General features: G+C 39.1%; 2 protein-coding genes and 1 long non-coding RNA gene across 5 annotated transcripts; 1 reads left to right on the top strand and 2 right to left on the bottom strand.

Moving 5' to 3' along the window:
• Nucleotides 1-2,323: 2,323 nt before the first annotated feature.
• LOC122046866 (pathogenesis-related protein 1-like) lies at nucleotides 2,324-21,273 on the bottom strand. 3 transcript variants are annotated; one of them, XM_042607788.1, is made up of 2 exons: nucleotides 2,786-3,052; nucleotides 2,324-2,704 (listed from the first exon to the last, which is right to left on the bottom strand). In XM_042607788.1, the coding sequence occupies exons 1-2, from the start codon at nucleotides 2,961-2,963 to the stop codon at nucleotides 2,397-2,399; spliced, it is 486 nt and encodes a 161-aa protein (XP_042463722.1). In that variant the 5' UTR covers nucleotides 2,964-3,052; the 3' UTR covers nucleotides 2,324-2,396. The 3 variants fall into 3 exon arrangements, with proteins under 3 accessions (XP_042463722.1, XP_042463731.1, XP_042463714.1); XM_042607797.1 differs by lacking the exon at nucleotides 2,786-3,052 and adding an exon at nucleotides 21,021-21,273 and having other exon boundaries at nucleotides 2,370-2,704; XM_042607780.1 differs by lacking the exons at nucleotides 2,324-2,704; nucleotides 2,786-3,052 and adding exons at nucleotides 20,495-20,928; nucleotides 21,021-21,268.
• Nucleotides 12,278-13,195, top strand: LOC122046879. Its single transcript, XR_006130411.1, has 3 exons — nucleotides 12,278-12,793; nucleotides 12,874-12,963; nucleotides 13,139-13,195. It is a non-coding gene; the product is annotated as an uncharacterized LOC122046879 (long non-coding RNA).
• Nucleotides 18,223-19,062, bottom strand: LOC122046857 (pathogenesis-related protein STH-2-like). Its single transcript, XM_042607770.1, has 2 exons — nucleotides 18,805-19,062; nucleotides 18,223-18,710 (listed from the first exon to the last, which is right to left on the bottom strand). Exons 1-2 carry the CDS (start codon nucleotides 18,980-18,982, stop codon nucleotides 18,403-18,405), a joined length of 486 nt encoding a protein of 161 aa, XP_042463704.1. The 5' UTR covers nucleotides 18,983-19,062; the 3' UTR covers nucleotides 18,223-18,402.
• Nucleotides 21,274-21,566: the final 293 nt, after the last annotated feature.

Raw genomic sequence — 21,566 nt, 5'->3', positions numbered from 1 at the left:
AATTATTAATCATGTCATATTGTTTAATTTAATACACAATATGATATATTAAATTGGATTCTAGTATGACAATCTAAAACCAGCGTCTTGATAGCAAAAGGTGAATACGTTCGCCCTAGCCAAGGCCGGCTTTAGGCATAGGCCATTAAGGCCTATGCCTAGGGCCCCAATTTTTATTGGGGCCCATTATTTTTAGTGTATTAAATATATTTTTATGTGTATTTTTTTAAAAGAGAATGAAAAAGAATAGACCAACGTGATAAAAGATTGCACAATTTCATTCTTTAAAAATTAGGGCCATTATTTTTAATATATTAAGTATATTTTTATGTATATTTTTTAAGAGAATAGAAAGGAATAGGGCCCACATGAATAAATATTTACATGATCTCAATCTTGATCAAAACTTCAGATTTCGCAAAAAAACTTATTATGGTTCTAATGGACGGAGTTATAAAGGGGCTATTTTTTTAACAAATTAAATTTATTTTTAATTATGGATGTTATTTTATAAAATCTAATCTATTCCTCTTCAATACCTCTCAATCCTAGTCTACTTTCATTACGTTTCTCATTCGTTGATAATATTTTCTCCTTTGATCAATAAGAACATAAATTAGAAATTTTTTAACACGCTGATTCGGTTGGTACTACTATGTCACTTGCTTGATTAAATTCAAATGTGATGCATTCATCCATATTGTGTCTAATTAAAATGGAAGATTTTATTATTTTTTTTAGTAATAACGAGTTTGGTAGCTCTATCATTTCACTTCCTTGATAGACATTAAATTTAACTTTTATTTAGATATTTTTACCGTCATAAATTGTTTGATTTTCTCTTTATCTCCATTCTATCATTTATAACTATTCTGGTTTAGGTGATGAAAAATATGATTTATTTTTTCTTTTGCTTTGTGCCTAAAAAGGCTATCATTTAGTTCTTGATAAATGATAATGGCTGGTTTGGTGTCATTGCGATCTTTATTTTCTAAGGATTGTATTGACTTTTGTCATTTTGTTCATGTATTTTTTATTTATTTATTTTTTGTGCTTTGCCAATGCCTGTAGCCTCCATCGACTAGACTTGAGGGGAAGGCTTGTGATGCAGCGATAAAGAGGGGCCCGCCCGGCATGGGTCAATTGCAAGGGTAGATGCCAAAGTCAAGGTGGTCAATTCTAGGGTGTCAAAAGGCTCGCTTACGGTGGCTGAGCGGAGGTCAATCACAACGGTTGGTCGGGGTAGTCGGTGTCCGATCGACAGGAGACATGTCCGAGAGGACCACCCATCTAGCTTAGTAAAATACGGTAAGGTCGCTAGACGCTCAATGCGGAGCAACGGGACGCTAAGGAGACTGAAAATCTTGTCCGATCGGGAGGGATAAGCTACTACACCCAGTCATCAGAAGGAAGAGCGGATGAGGCCGGCAGAGCGGAGGAGTCCCGGCTAACCGGCTACCCTGCTCGGCGAAGCAACAGGACCACTGTCATACCTCTGGATATCTTTTTGGGAGATAGTGCTGTTGACAAGAGACATGGTCAACAAGCGGATCGTACAGCGGAAGCTTCTACTGACTTGTCAAAGATATGCATGCCTTGTTAAGGTATGGTGTCAGAGGCACTTTCCTGACAGGTCCTTTCATAGGACACATTGGAGAACGTGCTTATGCCTCGAGTAGCTTTCACATCACCCACCATGGCTCTATATAAAGAGGGGTCCATACACCGGCGGAGGTACGCGTTATTCACTGTTTGCACTTGTGTTACTGTTGCTCCGCTGTCCTCTACATTTCCTGTGATTGACTTGAGTGTCAGAGAACCAACGTACGTCAAGGACTATTTCCCTGACTCGGCACTAACGTTGCTTGTTTTGTAGAGCGGGACGCGGTCTACATCCAGTCAACATTACAGCCATATCTCCAGCTTTCTAGCTTTCCACTTTCGGACAGGATCATATAACATGTAGTATTGGAGCTTAAAGCATGAATCAGCTTGTCCTGGAATTTTAGTTTATAATGTTTTTTCTTCTTATTTATTTTTACAGAATTCAGTCATCTGCAAATTATTCAACTGAGTGAAGCCAGTTGCCACTATTTTGTAAGAAATGGCTTGGCTCGTTGTGTTTAAGATTCACCGAGGCAAACATATGGAGAGTAGTTATCATTTCAGTATGATCTGATTTGATAGACAGAATTCTTCTTCTATTTCAGTTATCATTTCGGATGTTCATTTTTTTTTCCTCAAAAGAAAACAGAGCAAGTGACAAAAACAGCAAATAACATTTATTAATAAATATAATTCATCCATTTATTGTTCACATTTATTAAATAAGAGTCAAAGGGAAACATAGTTGAAAAGGATGTTGCTAAGGTTGGATGAGCGATATGCATATGAATTTAAGCGTAGACATCAGGATTGGCAAGTAGATATCCTTCGGTGGCCTTGAGCACTGCGATCGATCCATCTCTGCCGGCTTTTAGTTCCTCTTCACTGAGATCTTGGTCCGCAATTGTTTCATAGTCGAACTTGATCTTCGCAACGCAACTATCAGGACCGGATGGAATGAAGACGGACTCATAGGTGAATGAGTTAACAAGCACTCCAAGGAGCCCTCCTTCGACGGACGAGTTCTTAAAAGTGAAAGTCGCTTCATCGAGCACTTCTATCTTGTTCTTGATGAGGCTTCCCGGTGGCAGATTTGCGGCTGTAGAGTAAACAAAAGAATTCATTAGCATGTAAAATCTACCATATCGAGTAGTGCAGCTAAAATCTTTAAATTTCATACCCGGAGAGTAGTAGAAAACGTTAATAGCTCCGACTCCCTCTCCAATACGCTCGGCTTTGGAAATATAATCAGGCATGAGCTTGGGGTACAAGATATGGGGCTCCTCGATCCCTCCTTTCCAGAGTCTTGCGGCTGAGACATTGAGAGTGACCTCGCCGGTGAAGGAACCGGAAACCATTTCGTCGCCGAGGATATGAACTGAAAGGTTAGTGACGGGAGAGCTAAGATTAGCAGTAGTGGGTGAGGAAGAAGTGGAAGAACCGATTGTTTTATACAGATCTCTCGTAGGCCCTTTGTTTGGATGAGCGAATTAGGTTCATTAAACGGAAGGAAGGGAGAGAAAGGAAGGCAAAGAAATGGAAGTAAAATATTTATAGTTCTTCTGGTTTTGTTGGATCGTGTTTTGGGAGGAAAGTAAGAGAAGGTCAATATGGGCGTCGACTTTAAAATGGAAGTAGTAAAAGGTAGACAGCTCACATATTGATAGGGTTGTGATTCAGCGGAGCCGAGCCGAATATTTGAATGTTTGAGTTTGGTTCGTTTATAATTGAACTGAGCTTGAATTTTATTTAATGAACATATATTCATGACTCACGACCTTATTCGAATTTTTATCGAGTCTAAATAAATTTAATAAATATAAATTATAAATTTAAATATTCATTAAAAATTAAATTATATATTTAAAAAAATATTGTAATATTCTTATTAAAATTTATAATTTTATTCTAATAAAAATTTTAATAAATTGGTCTATATGTTCCATATATAGAGTGTAAAATCTATAACTTTGATATCTTATTGAAAGTTGATTCATGAACTTAACGTACATGTTCACGAGTTAACGAGCCGAATATTATGAACCTTGAACTTGTTTATTATCTTAACGAGCTTCATTAAATAAATTCAAACGAGCTTTTATCGAATCGAATTTCGAATAACTCATGAGTGGTTTGGTTCATTTATACCCCTACATATTAAAATTTAAATTTAATTTTTTTATTTATTCTCTTATATATTTTAGATAAATTTGTTTCATTAGTAGAATTTTTAGAAAAAAAAAAAAAATCGAAATATCCTGAACGGTTCATTAATATGTATTTATTTCACCAAGATTTTGACTCATAATAATTCCATAAAATAATCCAATGCTAAATAAGCACAGTTATTTCTCAAGATTTCGTAGAAGGTAAGCATATTGAAATTTAAATTTATTTTTTTTATTTATTCTCTTATTCTCTTAGATATTTTAGATAGATTTATTTCATTAGTAGATTTTTTTAGAAAGGAAAAATGAAAATTGAAATATAGTGGACGGTTCATTAATATTGATTTATTTCAATAAGATTTTGACAGAGAGTAATTTCGTGAGAAAATTCCGTGCTAAATAAGCACACTTAGTTTTAAATTTTGAATTCTGAATTAGTGCATAGAAGGTCAATAGTCTTAATGATACGGAGGTTAACTTCGGATGAATTAACTTAATTGGATTATCTAAGATAAAAGGGTTTGAATAAATCAAGACTTTTCCTTCAAAGGTACACACGAGTACTCTAGTCGGTCCGCTCGATACTAGGGGCTCAGCTCCCTCGATTCATTAGTCTGCTTAGTTAGCACATCTCCCTTGATTTCTCCATTTGATCCATCTATTTGATCCATCTGACTCTAAGAGCTCAACTCCCTTAACTCACTACACCGCTCACCAACTCATCTCCCTCGACACCTTGCTTAGCTCTCACAATTGGACATGGCTCCACTATTCGGCTCCTCCCTATCGATTCGACTCAATCCTCCTTCACTCATTGGGTAAGGCCTTTGGCTCAATTAATTATATGGGCTTGTGCCAACACCTAGATTGATGCGGTACGTGAGATGACACGTGGGGTGTCCGAGTATATGGAGCAATATGATTATACAAATACGGGATATAAGCGACGTAACTATAAGATACGATGGGGATACAATGATATGACATTTTTCTATTATGACGGAAGGCCCAATTAATAAAGAAAGAGACATTATTTCTTTTTCAGCAGCGCTATTAAAGGAGTCTGCTCTTGCTAGCAAAGGTATGCATCCACACACATTTACAATTACATAGCCTTAACTATTATTCATCTTCTCCACGTTCCCTCACCGGAAACCTTACTTACGCATTTGTGAGTGTTGGCGCAGTTTACACTAACGGTTTAACTCAGGTTTTAATGAATGACAAGTGAGTTAAATTAGGTATTGTTAGATCGAGTCACATGTGAGGGGGGGGGAGGGGGGGGGGGGTTGAATCACGTGGTTTTGAAAATTCATCTTTTCATTTTTGAAATCAAAAGTACGCACAACCGAAATTAAATACAAAAGAGAATACAAGAAAATTCGATCGATTTACTTGGTTTGGAGCTTTCGGCGACTCCTACTCCAAGAACTAGGTCCTGCGGATCTATCGATGGACAATCCACTAAAATACTTCTTCCGATACCTCCGGAAGAGGGAATCTAGTACAAGGAATAGAAAAGTGTAACAGACTACACTTTCCTTTATGCGTAATTAAATAGAACAAAATAGTTTCGTTACTGACAAGTAATAATTGAAGTTCGAACACTTGTTTGTTGATATCGGTCTATCGTCCGCGATCGGAAGTCCTCGAATGGTTGTCGAGCATAGCAGCTTCGTAGCACAGCAGGAGGACGAAGTAGCAACACTTGGAAGCCCAAAGGATTGCAGGTAAGCTCGTATAGAATTTGTGTTTGAAGCTTTGGGCGAGCATCTTTAAAAAGAGCTTGGAAGGTGCCTTCCATAGCCATTGAATGTGCCTCCTGTTGGTGTGGTTAGCACTAATAGTCTAACTCCGGTTTTGATGAATGACAAAGTAGGTTAAGTTAGTCTCATCGTGATCTAATACTTTGAATAAGTGTGCAGGAGAAGTCCAACTAGGTCGACGGGCTGACCTGATAGCTGGCTCGAAGTCCAGCAAGGTCGACGGACTGACCTGATAGTTGGCACGAAGCCCAGTTAGGTCGACGGACCGACCTGATAGCTGTCACGAAGCCCAGTTAGGTCAAAACTGCTTACTTTAACTCGCTACGAATAATTTTAAATCTATATTCACCCCCCTCTATTGACTTTCACGATCCAACACCTCCAACCCGAGAAATCTGATCCCGAATAGCCCGGCTTCTATCCGCGATAAGGTCTGAATTCTATTCTGCGGAAGGCGCTTTCAAGCTATTGAAGGTGCCTTCTATGAACAGTGCAAAGGCGCCTTCCATAGCCATTCAAGGCGCTTTCGGGTATTGTTCATCCGAAGGTTTTTTGCTCCTTTTACCCTGCAAGTTGTGTTAGTCCAAAACTAAAGCATCTAACCTGCAAAACAAAGTTAGCACAGTGAAAAATAAGAAGTAGTAATTAGTTTCTGTCCTCATAGGACCAGGAACTAGTCAAGATCTCATATTAGGGTTCCAAAATAGACCTAACCTGGACCAACACCTAATGTCCCTCAATCAGGACGTTTCCTCACAAAGTCACTCTCCTCTAGTGACTTAACTTTACTTACCATCTTGCAGTTGATTTGACTAGTCTTCTGACCCACCAGGTCTTCATGGCAGTTGTTCGGTCCACAGACCTAACTGGACTTCTGCTGGTTGTCCGGTCCAGCGGACCCAATCGGACTTCTTGCCAAATATCAGGTCAACTCGTTGACCTATCTGGACTTCACACTAGCTATCCGATTCCACAGACCTAACTGGATTTCAACCTGGTGTCAGGTCCTTTAGACCCATCAATTCCTGCACACTTGGTAAAGTGGTTAGACAAACCCCACATCTCACTTTAACTTATTTGTCATACATCAAAACCTGATTATCAGTGCAACCTGCACCAATAATTTTCCCCCTTTTTAATGTAATGACAACATGGGTTAAACCTAGAAAAATAAATACAAATAAGCATTAAGCATGAAATGTTTAAAGTGAATTGATTTTCTAACCTAACTCACTATCCTCCTCCTTTGGTATACATAAAAAAAAAAATGCATAAAGCATAATGAAATAAATAAAGGTTTGCAATGATAGATTTTCACCATCCAAAACTTTCAACAATGACACCTTCAACTTCCCCAGGACATCATTGTTAAAGTACTTATCCTCATCGAAGACGGTTATGATAAGCTCTTCGCTGAGTTCTCCAACCATGAAATTGAATTTTTCATCCCTAACAGGGTTCAAATTCTTCTTCACTACCTTTGTTTTTGACCTATGGTTGCCAAGCTGCAATCTCACGTAAGGATCACATGTGCCACTCAGATTCACCACAGGAAGGTTATGGGCTTCAATGACATGAACCCAAAGCTTCATTTCCAACAAACTGTATCTAAACTTTAACGAAGAGAAAGACAACAAAAACACCGGGAAAGCAGATTAGATACAGTTTCCAACAAACTGTATCTAAAGTTTAAGGAAAAGAAAAACAATAAAAAAACACCTGGAAACAGATTAGAGGAAAATGGACCCTAAGTTGCTCAAAATGAAAAGTTGATAATTTGTAGTTAAACATTGTATGTTATCCTCCCCTTTTCATCCCTTTCAATATACCACAACTTTGAAGCTTTTCCTTCTATCATAAATTCGTGTTTCAGCAGTGAACATGAGATACAACAAATAAAGAAAATAGTTTTTTTTTAAAAAAAAAAATACAAACCTGAGAAAGATGGATGTGGCAAAAAATGGAAAAGGAAATGCCGCTCGGCTTTGGCAGAATATCGTTCGGCGAAGAGGAGTTCAGAGGAGAGGTTCGCGGAGAGGAGTTGGACGGAGAGGGCGTGAGATGAGGAGTTAGATAGAGAGGGCGTGAGATGAGGTTCATGTGAGAGGGGTTCGTGAGGAGATCGAAGACGCGTGAGAGGGGTTCAGGAGGTATTCAAGAGATAGGTGGGTGCCAAGTGAAACCTAGGGTTTTTCTACTCCTTGATCCAATGGCTCATATCATCCCAGATTTAGATGAGAACTTGATAATAGACAATGTTTTTTAAAAATCGTTGTCGTAGACACTAAAAAAAATGCTAATAGACAACACTTTTCAAAAAATATTATCTTTGTCCTAGAAAAATTTGTAATATACAACGGTTTAAAAAAAAATGTTGTCTATTAGTAATAAAATAAAGAGATGCACAACGCTTTTCACAAAAAATTTGAAAAAAAGACAATAGTTTTTTTAAAAAAATGTTGTATTTTAAGTGTTGTAAAATCTCAATTTTCTTATAGTGAATGTTCATGAACCATGTTTGTGAACAACATTCATGAACAATGTTCACGAATCATATTTATTAATAAAACTTTTATCAATATTCTAATTTAGTAATAAAATAAAATAAACAAATAAGTTTGAATTATCAAGCTTAATAATCAAATAAATAATTAAAAGTTTCAAACAATCAAACAAGCTTAAATTGAGAGTTCCATAACATCTAAACGAGTCAAGCTCGAGCCAAGCTTGAGACAATCTTCGAACAAGCTCAAGCTCGTAAAAAATAAACCAAGTCAAGCTTGAACAATCATTTCAAAAGCTTGATTCATTTTAAGCTTGACTCGGCTCGGTTACCTGATCAAACAAGCTTGAACACCTCAAAACTCGGTTCAGCTTGGCTCGTTTACAACCCTAGTCTTAAAGACAAATGAAAAGTCAAACAACAACATCACCATGAAAGCTAAGAAGATCGAGACAGAGTCAGAATCATCGCTCGATGAAAATCAAGAATCCTACATGGTAAGAAAGTTTAGTAAGTTCCTTAAAACTAATAATTTTGATATGAAACAAGCAATGAAACTATTCTAAAGTAAAAGAAATGTTTGGTGCTACAACTAACAAAAAGAAGGGCATATCAAGGATAACTACTTGAAGTTGAAAAACAAAAGAAAAAGAAAGAAAATGACCAAGGACCAAGATAATCAAAGTGTTGAATAGGTGTGAATGGAGAAGAGTTGGAAGAGGATAGAAGCTCCATTGTGAATGGGACTTTAGTTCCACATTAGGAGTTTCATGGCATGTTGGTTGGTTTATATTGATTCACATGCATTGAGGATGTGAACAAATGCAAGGAGAGATGCCCTCTCTCATGCGTGGGTGCGCAAGGGGATGCAAATCCAGGGCCCGGATTACACTGAACCATGTTGACTCGTGTGCGGGCACGATATGCGCGGGTTGAATGCTGGACCAATCGGGGCAAAATTTACTCAAGTGGAACAACCAATATTTTTCCACGTAAATCTTAAAACTGTCGTTGATCTAAACTTCTATATAAGGAGGTTGCGATCACAAGCAGAAGCTCTCCACATTCGTTTCCTCATCCTCGACCTTATTACCCACCCAATCGTACTGCTCGATCGGTCTCTCTGGTTGGACAGCTGCTCTATCCGCCAGACTCTGTGCTCTCGACTGCTCGGCTCGGCAACACAGACCTACAGCTCAGCAGATCTGCCCGCTCAACGACTGAGTCCGATCTACTACTCTTCGACACGTAGCAGAAACCAGTGAATGCTGGCAGCCTGAGATTATCCGCTCAGGTCATCTTTATTATAAGTTGAATTTAAATTGTGTAATTTTTAAATTCAGCTAAGTCTCCAAAATCTCCGACAATAGATTGTTTGTCCAACACAAAGCACAAAAATCTAAAAGTTACATTAGACGATTTGTCATCAGAGTCCAAAATCGAGGTATACGTTGAACTTGCACTAATGGCAAGTTATCAAAAAGATGAAGACAAAGAAAATCTCGTCCGACATGAGCATCGAGTGCAACGATAAAGAGGGAGCGAAGTTGTACAAATGCTAAGTAGATCACTATATAAAACTAAGACAAATTATATAAATGAAAAAAAAAAAGAAATATGCATGTTTGTTAGATCTTGATAAACATAAAATGGAAAATACAAAGTTAAGGAGACGGGTCGGGGTAGTCAGTGTCCGATCGGCAGGAGACATATCTGAGCGGATCACTCGTCTAGCTCAGGAAAATACGGTAAGGTCATTAGACACTCAGTGCAGAGCAGCGGGACGCTAAGGAGACCGAAAAGGTTGTTCGATCAGGGGGGATAAGCTATTACACCCAATCACCGGAAGGAAGAGCGGATGAGGCCGACATAGCGATGGAGTCCTGGCCGAACAACGGGACCACTGTTGTACCTCTGGATATCCTTTTGGGATATAGTGCCGCTGGCACGAGGCATGGTCAACAAACGGATCGTACAACGGAATCTTCTAATGTCCTGTCAGGGATATGCATGCGTTGTTAAGGTATGATGTTAAAGGCACATTCCTGACTGGTCCTTTCTTAGGACACATTGGAGAGCGTGCCTATGCCTCGAGTAGCGTGCACATCGCTCACCAGGGCTCTATATAAAGGGGAGGTCTATACACCGATGGAGGTATACGTTATTTACTGTTTGCGCTTAGATTACTGTTGCTCCGCTTTCCTCTACATTTCCGGTAACTGGCTGGCGCGTCGGAGGACCAACGTCGGAGACGTCTTCCCTGACGTTGCTTGTTTTGCAGAGAGGGACGTGGTCTATATCCAGTGAACGCTATATCTCTAAGGTTCCACCTTTTTACTTTCGGACAGGATCAAGTAGGAATCAGCTTGTCCTAGAATTTTAGTTTATAATGTTTTTTCTTCTTATTTATTTTTACAAAATTCAGTCATCTGAAAATTATTCAACTCAGTGAAGCCAGTTGCCACTATTTTGTAAGAAATGGCTTGGCTCGTTGTGTTTAAGATTCACCAGGCAAACATATCGAGAGTAGTTATCATTTCAGTATCTGATTTGATAGACAGGATTCTTCTTCTATTTCAGTTATCATTTCGGATGTTCATCTTTTTTTTTCTCAAAAGAAAATAGAGCAAGTGACAAAAACAGCAAATAACATTTATTAATGCACTCTAGATAAATATAATTCGTCCATTTATTGTTCACATTTATTAAATAAGAGTCAAAGCGAAACATAGTTGAAAAGGATGTTGCTAAGGTTGGATGAGCGATTTGTATATGAATTTAAGCGTAGACATCTGGATTGGCAAGTAGATATCCTTCGGCGGCCTTGAGCACTCCGCTCGATCCACTCTGCCGGCTTTTAGTTCCTCTTCACTGAGATCTTGGTCCCCAATTGTTTCATACTCAAACTTGAGCTTTGCAACGCAACTCAATCCATCTGGATTAGCAGTAGTGGGTGAGGAAGAAGTGGAAGAGTCGATTGTTTATATAGATCTCGAAGGCCCTTTGTTTGGATGTGGGATGAGCGAATTAGGTTGATTAAACGGAAGGAAGGGAGAGAAAGGAAGGCAAAGAAATGGAAGTAAAATATTTATAATTTTTCTGGTTTGGTTGGATCGTGTTTTGGGAGGAAAGTGAGAGAAGGTCAATTTGGGAGTCGACTTTAAAATGGAAGTAGTAAAAGGTAGACAGCTCACATATTGATAGGAGTGTAATCGAGTTGAGTCAAATTGAACCTTTGAATGTTTGAGTTTGAGTCATTTATAATAGAACCGAGTTGGAGTTTTTTTTAACCAATATATTCATGGCTCACGAGCTTATTCGAACTTTTATCGAGCCTAAACAAATTTAATAAATATAAATTATAAATTTAAATATTCATTAAAAATTAAATTTTATATTTTAAAAAAATTATAATAGGAAATTTTATTCTAATAAAAAAATTTAATATATTTATTTATATGTTTCATAAGTAAAATGTGAAATTTACAAATTTGATATCAAAACTCATACTTTTTTTTATTTAAAAGTTGATTCGCAAAGTTGATTCGCAAGCCGAATATTATGAGACTTGAGATTGATTTATTTATCTTAACGAACCTCATTAAACGAGCTCAAACGAACTTTTATCGAATCGAGTTTCAAATAACTCATGAGCGGCTTGGTTCATTTACATCCCTACGTATTAAATTTTTTTTTTTTGATTTATTCTCTTAAATATTTTAGATAGATTTGTTTCATTAGTAGATTTTTTTTAAAAAAAAAAAATTGAAATATCCTGAACGGTTCATTAATATGTATTTATTTCACCAAGATTTTGACTCATAATAATTCCATAAAAAAGTCCAATGCTAAATAAGCACAGTTAGTTCTCAAGATTTCGTAGAAGGTAAACATATTGAAATTTAAATTTATTTTTTTATTTATTCTCTTAAATATTTTAGATAAATTTATTTCATTAGTAGATTTTTTAGAAAGGAAAAAAAGAAAAATTGAAATATAGTGGACGGTTCATTAATATTTATTTATTTCAGTAAGATTTTGACAGAGAGTAATTTCGTAAGAGAATTCCATGCTAAATAAGCACAGTTAGTTTTAAATTCTGAATTAGTGCCTAGAAGGTCAATAGTCTTAATGATACCGAGGTTAAAGTCCAGATTGATTCACTTAATTAGATTATCTAAGATAAAAGAGTTCGAATAAATCAAGATGTTTCCTTCAAAAGTACACTCGACTACTCCAGTCGGTCCACCCGATGCCAAGGGCTCAACTCCCTCGATTCATTACTCCCTGACTTCTCCGTCTCTCGGTCCCCATCGCACCGACTTCACTGCCCTCCTCTCCCGACTCCGCTTCATCACCCGACGATGCTGCTCAACGCAGTGCCACCACTGCAGTCGTAGCCCAGCATTGCAGCTACCCGAGGGCAAGCCTACCACGATCTCCTTCTTCCGATTGCCGCTTGTGCCTTAGCTCCGTCGCATCTCTCTCGACCGAGCTCTCTTCCTCTTCTCCAGCATTGGCCCCTTTCCCTCTGCCCTATCCCTCCACCTTGCTGCAAATCACCGACGCTCGATCATTTGGTACCACTCAGCATCGTCTGTCCGCCGTCCTTGGCGCAGCACCTGGGCGCTGCACCTCCGACCACGGTAGATCCAGTCACAGTTATCGGCAACGGCTTGTCCTAGCTCCGGCAACAATTTTCTAGCAGCAAGGTTTTCAGCCGTGTGTCAACAGGGAAGTCTCCGACTTGGGTGAGTTTTTGGATTGGTTTGTGTATGAATGTAGATCCAGATTAGGTGATGATCAGATGCTAAGGTTGGCTGTGTTTTAGGGTACTTGGGTGGAGATTAGTGACTCCACCTTGTTGTAGCCACTAGATCCGGCAGCAACCTCCTCTAGAAGGGGGTAAGTACAAATTTTGGTGAGTTTTGGATTACTTTATGCTTGTAGTAAATCCTAATATGAAATAGTTAGGGTTGTTTAATCTATTGGATTATGGTTTAGAGATTTATGTATGGGTGGTTACTAATTGGATCAGTTGGGGATTGGATTTAGCTAATTGTTGTAATTTGAATTAGCTAAATATGTTGATGCAGGACTCTATTGAGACGGCATCACAACGTGGGATTTGTTTCGATACGATTTTCGTTTTGAGGCGGGTACCTTGACTTATCTCTTTTGATAATGTCATTTCGATATGTGTAGTAGGTTATAGCCACTAGAAATAATTATGTTTATCTTTGTTTTTTGGTATGTCACTACTTGATACCTATAGCATGCCTTTGTTTGTTATTATCTGTATGCATTTAGACTTATATTCTTTTGTTCTTGCTATGTGTACTTATGAGCATATAAGTAGTGACATACATTGTCTTACTGTGTACAAGACTAGTTACTAGACATATCTGATATGTGTACCTAGTTTCATAATACTTAGATCCTTGTTGGATTTCTTTATCTTTTGGTATATATTATGGAGATGTCAGGATTTACATGCTTAATGACATGCATCATTTTGCATGATTGCATGCTGAGCAATTGTCGACTCCATTATTGTTGAGCACGTCGCTTCAGTTACATGGATCTACACATACAACTACTCATGGGTTAGTGATATATCAGGCAGGGTGTGGTGCAGTAGGTTGCTCTGTCAAGGGCTCCGCTGGCCCGCTCATGGGTAGTGGTGATGCAGCGTGGTAGCAGGACAGGGATCCCTCCTCTAGATTGTCTCAGGGAGATGAGAGCATTGAGCTCCTCCACTTATGATTTGGGGTAGGAGGATAGGTGTACTCCTACAGCATCCAGTCCACTCGGTCACTCAGGAGTAGTGATGGCAGAGTGCACAGTTGTCATAACCCTACCCACTCGGTATCACCATCGCATGTGAGATGACTGACTGCGTTAGGGGTGACCAGGACATTTTGCATCATATGCATGGATTGCATTTATTGCTTGTGATTGCTGCATATTGGATGTTGCATTTCTGTGGTTGCATATGATTGACATGCATACTGGAGACATGATGAGTTGGGTCTGACGACCTTTATGTCAGGATAGGAGGCCCACGTGAGTACAACTTTCTCCTGTCTTTTTAGTTTTGCATTTCCATCTATTGTCTAGGAGACTGCACCACATAATTATTATTATTGGATATATTGTACTATGCATGTCAGCTTGATACCCGCTAAGTGTTGGACTCACACTGTTGATATATTTTCTATTTCAGGTTGAAGCTGTCAGGAGGTTCCAATCGCTAGTCCCCCACTAGGTGTCGAGATGGCTTTCTGGTTTCGGACATTCATTGTTTCCTTGTTTTGTTATGTCTACATACTTATGATGTGTAGTTCTTGTACTTATGGATTCTATGTCATGCTTCGGGTATAATGCCCATGTTTTCCGCTGCGAAGGTTTTCCATTGTGTTGTGTTTTTCCTTGTTGTAGTGGAGTAGGTTTTTTTACCATTATAACTGCGTGGTTGTGTCAGTCGGAGACTGAATTATATAAACTACGTGGAATGCTTATCATATTTTATTGTATATGTTCTAGTCGTGTTGCCCATGGATTTAGGGGCCCTCAGGGCTTTGTAAATAAGATTTAGATTGTCACCCATAAAGGGGAGACGCTGACAAAATTTTCTCTCGCAGGGACTCCCCCGGGGCGTGACAATTTATTTGGTATCAGAGCTCGGTTGTGCGAGTTAATCTGGGTAATTTTGGATTTATATGGATTTTCGTCAATTTTCATGTTCGGAATTCCGAGGTATTCTTAGATGAGGTCATAATTGGGGACTTGGCAGCGACGAAACATCTCCAGATGACAAATAGGTATGATGATTCATTTTATAATTTAGGTACTTGTATTAATACCTGGGTAATAAATTTAATAGATATGAGGCGAAGTACACGTGTTCCCGTGCCGAGACGTGGTATAGGACAGCCACACAAGAGGGCGTTGGAATCTCTAGCGACGGAGTCGCCAGAGAGGTCTGCTGGGATAGAGCCTGTCGGTCAAGGACAGACTCCTCATGGTACTGCGGGCGCGTCAAGCTCTCGGATTCCAACGATCCCTTCTCCAAAGTTACCCACCCCTATAGTATTCACTGTACCACTAGCAATACCACCTGCGTACTCGACACCTCCTCCAGCCACGCCTACTGCGTACCCGGCACCACCGCCACCGGTACTTGCTGCGGCGTATCCGACACCTCCTCCAGTCATGCCTACGGCGTACCCGGTACCACCACCTACCGTACCTCCAGCCGCTCCTGCCTATATTGACCTTGCAGCGCCACCAGCGGTACCTGCCCCGGCTTATGCAACAGCACCAGGGGTACCTCCCCTGGCCTATCCAGCGGTACCACTTGTGGTACTAGCTCCAGTGGTTCTGCCAGTTCCCGCGGCGATCCCTTCTCAACCTACTGATATGATTACGGCACGAACCTGGATCCCAGCTTTAGCAAAGTCGATGAAAAGCCGATTCACACTATTCCACGAGGAGACTGATCTGAGCATAGCTCAGTCTTGGATAGAAACTATGGAGCGGACTTTCTTCTATATGGCTTGCTCCGAGTGGGAGAAGGCAGAGCTGGCTGCTTACCATTTACGGGACGAGGCCGACATCTGGTGGGATACACAACGCTCAATCATAGGCGAGCAGCACAGCACCTGGGCGAGATTTAGAGAGGCTTTTGAAAGCTAGTATTTTCCAAGGTCATATCAGATGATACGCCGACAGGATTTTCTGAGTCTTCGGCAGAACAGTCGCACAGTGATAGAATACAATGTCGAATTTAATCGGTTGGCCAGATTTTGTCCAGAGTTAGTTGCTGAGGACAGATCACGTATGGTTCAGTTTGTCCAGGGACTGGATGACCATTTGCAAGTAAAGATTACGGGTTTTGGTAATTCATCTTACATAGAGGCATTGGACAGAGCCCTTATGATCGAGTCGGCTCAGCAGAGAACTAGTGTAGACAAGAAGAGGAAGCAGACTGTTCAGACTTCAGGGAAGATCCAGCAGCCGCAGGCTACTAGACAGGAGCAGAGTGGGCGCAGCCAGTTGGGTCAGGGTGCTTCTAGGGAATTTAGTCAACCTCAGAAGTCAGGGTGATCCCTATCAGGATATTTTCGGTCTCCTCAACAGAACTGAAAATAGCCCGCCAACGACATTCACTGCACTCGATGTGGATACAGGGATCACATCATATCAATTTTCACCTTGGAACAGTCAATTTGCTACTATTGCAAACTGCCTGGACACATGAGCCAAGATTGTTCGCTGAAGGGTTAGCACGTGGCTTCCGGAGTCTCTATTCAGGGAGGACAGTTCGGTTAGACAGGGACTCCCCCGGGGTGTGACACAATGTCATGGTATATTGTATAGATTTTCTTTTTATTTTTTCATCTCCCTAGTTAGAAGATAATATTATATCAAATGTGTATATCTTATATTGTGATTTTGCATATATAATCATGCAGTCAGCACAGAAATCGCGTTGTGACCAAACTATTTTACGAGTTGTTGGTGACGGTTAATGATATTTATTATGATATCATCGGTGGAAGAAAGAAGACATCCCTCTATAGGCTTGACTCTAAGGCCAAAGTTATATATGAGTGGATGAGGACTCCAAGGATTAGGGGTCGTCCTACTTCCTCCTCCTCATCTAGTAGGTATGAGAATTGCGTGAGGAAAATGAGGACTTGTGAACTCGACTATTGTCATTGGAGTAGACGATGACAAGGAGGGGCGCAGAGATATGAGAGATGCGACAGCGACATGCTCAGACTGAGGTGATAGTTCATTATATGTAAGCATTTGCAGTGACATTATTTCCCGATTCATAGATGTTTGGGCCGCATTGTTCGAAGTACCAGGACATCTAGGATCCTGCCTATTCCCCTATAGAGTAAATTATTTTGAGATATATATTATTTATCTTAACTTTTAATTTCAGTCAAAAATAATATATTTTTTTAATAATTATATGCATCTCTGATTATATTATGCATTTCCTTGATCATATTTAGATTTGGCATATTTTAATCCTAGGGATGTAAGTATGTATTTTTAAAGAATGTCCACTAGCTAAACTACTTATCAACTTAAGATAAGTAGTTATATCTTTCATAGTTTAACATCACATTTTCTATTCACAACTAATCTCAATGAAATTTTATACAGGACCTAGAGATGATTTTGTTCCTTATTTTGATGATGTATTATATCGGATTACTTTGTATTGGACAAACTGTATCTTATATTAGATTCGTACCTGTGTTTGGATTTACTATTATATATCTAGTGTTCATTTTAGTTCAGCTAGATTGTTGTGTTGTTTGTGATTTGTTGTACGTTTGTTATGTGTTGTGAGTTTGTTATATTGTAATTGTTGATATATAGTGAGTTTGTTGTTATGCATTATGAGTTTATTGTGAAAATCATCGCTTGTGATGCTTAGAGTGATTTAGATTTATATGTAAATAGAAAAAATAGGAAAAATGAAAAGGGCACTAGTAAACTATATCATAGAATAGCCACAGAAATTAAAGTTTCCGTCGCAATTAGCGACAAATTTTAGAAAATCCGTCACTAATTGCGATGGAAACTTAAATTTCCGTTGCTATTTGATGAATATCGATACTCTCTATGATACTTTCTGATATTATGGGTTAGCGTCGCTAATACCTTAATGAAGATTACTCTCCGTTTGGCTAGTAACGACCGAAATTAAAATATCCGTTGCTATATATAGCAACGGATATTTAATATCCGTCGTTACAATACAAACGACTAATGTCTACGCGACAATACATTTTCCGTCGTTGTTCCATCGCAATATGTCTTTAGTGACGGAATAGCAATGGACATAGTCCATCGCTATTTGGTACACTATTTGTTATGGTGGGGGTCGTCTGCTGACGACTTAATGCTGCGCTTTTATAATTTACCCTTGGGGATTGGATATTTTTATGGAGCCAAACTGATCGCTTCCCGGATTAAATAGATTGTAAGAACTGAACAACTAGGTAAAGTAGAAGTGTTAAAATCACCGACTTATGAGTCCATTCAGCATTTGAAGAATCCATTCAGCATCTCTTCTTATCCTGCATTTTTGTGTGTGTAGCCTGGTCAACACTGTTCGATTGTCTTCAGTTTCTTCTTCTATAACAAAGCATGATTTGAAAGTAACATAGCTTTTATTTGTAGCAAAAGTTTTACACCAACGTTTCCAAGCACTCTAGAAATGAGTCCAATTATTGAAGACATTTTACTGCTGAATTCATGATAAACTTGAACTTATGCTTAGATAACAAGAATAAAAAGCAAGTTCTGATGGACTCATGAGTCATATATGAATTCATGCATAGACATCAGGATTAGCAAGCAAGTATCCTTCGACAGCTTTGAGGACTCCGATGGATCCATCTCTAATGGGTTTTAGCTCTTCCTCACTAAGATCCTTGTCCCCGAGTGTTTCATACTCCATCTTGATCTTTGCAATGCAACTATCAGCACCCGAAGGCACAAACACTGACTCATAATCAAGTGACTTGAGTAGCACGCCTATGAGACCTCCTTCGGTGGCTGTATTTTTGAAAGTGTAAGTTGCCTCATCCAACACTACTATTTTGTTCTTGTTGAAGCTTCCCAGTGGCATATTAGAAGCTGCATTTTGCCAATGAAACAAAAAAACATATACATATAATCAGCATGTCGAATCTTGTAGAGCCTTTGATTTACTTAAAATGTATAAATATACCTGGAGCAAAGTAGAAAACATTGACGGCTCCAATTCCCTCTCCAATACGCTCAGCTTTCGAGAAAAAATCAGGCAAGAGCTTAGGGTACAAGATGTGGGGTTCGCACACTGCTCCTTTCCAGAGCCTTGGGGCAGAGACATTGAGGGTGACCTCGTCGGTGCAGGAACCAGACACCATTTTGTTGCTGAGGATGCAGACTAGAAAGCAAGTGACTAGAAGAGGTCGAACTACCAGTAGATGAAGAAGCAGGGGAAAAGGACAGTCATTATATAGATCTTGAAGGTACGGTGCCGGGTCAATTTGGGCGTCTACGTGACACGTTCAAACTTCGCCATCTGGATTTATCTTCATGCGCGACATGGTAAGTCAATTATTGCCTGGAGATGGATTTGTTTCTTCGGTACACTTGTTTGTTTCCCCCATTATTTCAAAGTATTCCGCGCAGCTCATTGGTATCTAGCCAGACTTACTTTTCACAAGATTTTGACTCGAGGATGGTTCCAAAACGATGGAATTTATGCAACTGTTAAGTATGAATGTGGTGTGGCTGAGGGAGAAAATTAAGCGTTTGGTCATTCAACGTTTGCTTGCTGGGGAAAATAAAATTTAAGTAATTTCTTTGGTTCGAGAATAAAGAATTTATGGAGCTTGACCGTTGGAAACTTGGAATTCGAGAAGATTCAGACAAAAAGCGTGGCGCGTAGAGAAAAATCTCTAGAACATCTGCTTATAGAATATCTAACCAGATTGAAGTATCGGTTTTGGTTCTGGAAAAGAATTGAAAAAGAATTCATAGCAAGGAATGAAATAAATAGTGAATAAAAACATAAATTCCTTAATATTTGATTTGTAAAAATACTGGGAAAATATTTTATTTGCACGATTAGATCACATTAATTAGTTTATCTGACCTATTTAAGTTGTTTGATTTGTGTTAGTGATATGCACGAGTTATCACCCGATCGACTCATCCCATCCAAATGTCTCATCTTGTTTGGTTTACTTGGCTCTCCTGATGATTATATCAATATATTTTAAGTCATAATTTTATAATTTTGACTGAATTAAATTATACAGCGTCCCAGTTGAAGATACTTGCTGGAGCAAGATTGCAGATACTTTTACTATCGATCTAAAGAATCATTGCTTGTTTCAGCAAGTAAGCTGTTGTCTATAACATGCAGTATTGGAGCTCAAAGCAGGAATCAGCTTGTCCAGGAATTTTAGTTTATAATGTTTTTTCCTCTTTATTATTTTTACAGAATTCAGTCATCTGAAAATTATTCAACTCAGTGAAGCCAGTTGCCAGTGTTTTGTAAGAAATGGCTTGGCTCGTTGTGTTTAAGATTCACCGAGGCAAACATATCGAGAGTAGTTATCATTTCAGTATCTGATTTGATAGACAGAATTCTTCTTCTATTTCAGTTATCATTTCAGTATCATTTCGGATGTTCATCTTTTTTTTTCCTCAAAAGAAAACAGAGCAAGTGACAAAAACGGGGCCGGATCTTTTAGTCCGCAATTTGCGGACCAGGAGATGGTCCATTATACGAGGATCATTGATTTGGATGGAGTCCACTTTTAAGTTGGTAGGGTCCATCCAAATCAAGGGTCTACAATAGTGGACCATCTCCTGGTCCGCAAATTGCGGACTAGAGGATCTGTTCTCGACAAAAACAGCAAATAACATTTATTAATGCACTCTAGATAAATATATTCCATCCATTTATTGATCACATTTATTAAATAAGATTCAAAGTGGAACATAGCTGAAAAGGAAGTTGCTAAGGTTGGATGAGCGATATGTATATGAATTTAAGCGTAGACATCAGGATTGGCAAGTAGATATCCTTCGGTGGCCTTGAGCACTCCGATCGATCCATCTCTGGTGCCTTTTAGTTCCTCTTCAGTGAGATCTCTGTCCCCAATTGTTTCATACTCAAACTTGAGCTTCGCAACGCAACTATGAGCACCAGATGGAACGAAGACGGACTCATAGGTTTGTGATTTAACAAGCACGCCAAGGAGCCCTCCTTCGACGGATGAATTCTTAAAAGTGAATGTCGCTTCATCGAGCACTTCTATCTTGATCTTGTTGAGGCTTCCCGGTGGCAGATTTGCGGCTGTAGAGTAAACAAAAGAATTCATTAGCATGTAAAATCTATCGTATCGATCGAGTGCAGCAAAAATCTTTAAAAGTCTTTAAATTTCATACCCGGAGCGAAGTAGAAGACGTTAATAGCTCCGACTCCCTCTCCAATACGCTCGGCTTTAGAAAAAAAGTCAGGCATGAGCTTGGGGTACAAGATATGGGGCTCCTCGATCGCTCCTTTCCAGAGCCTTGCGGCTGAGACATTGAGAGTGACCTCGTCGGTGCAGGAACCGGAAACCATTTCGTTACCGAGGATATGAACTGAAAGGTTAGTGACGAGAGAGCTAAGATTAGCGTGAGGAAGAAGTGGAAGAGTCGATTGTTTATATAGATCTCGTAGGCACCGTGTGTTCTGCGGGTCAATTTGGGCGTCAACTTTAACCCTCTGATGGAACAGGGTGAGCGACAACGGAAGGAAAGGTAGGGAAAGTAAACTATTTATATTGTCTTTATTTTGTTTGAGACGGTTTTGTTTGCAAGGAAAGGGAGAGAAGGTCATTTTGGGAGACGGTTCTGTTTGGAAGGAAAGTGACAGAAGGTCAATTTGGGCGTCGACTTTAAAATGGAGGAAGGTAGGCAGCTCACATATTGAAATTTAAATTTATTTTT

Source organism: Zingiber officinale, chromosome 1B, assembly GCF_018446385.1.
Source record: "Zingiber officinale cultivar Zhangliang chromosome 1B, Zo_v1.1, whole genome shotgun sequence".
Taxonomy (NCBI): Eukaryota; Viridiplantae; Streptophyta; class Magnoliopsida; order Zingiberales; family Zingiberaceae; genus Zingiber; species Zingiber officinale.
Note: the sequence above shows the minus strand (reverse complement) of the source record. Positions and strands in the feature narration are given on the sequence as shown.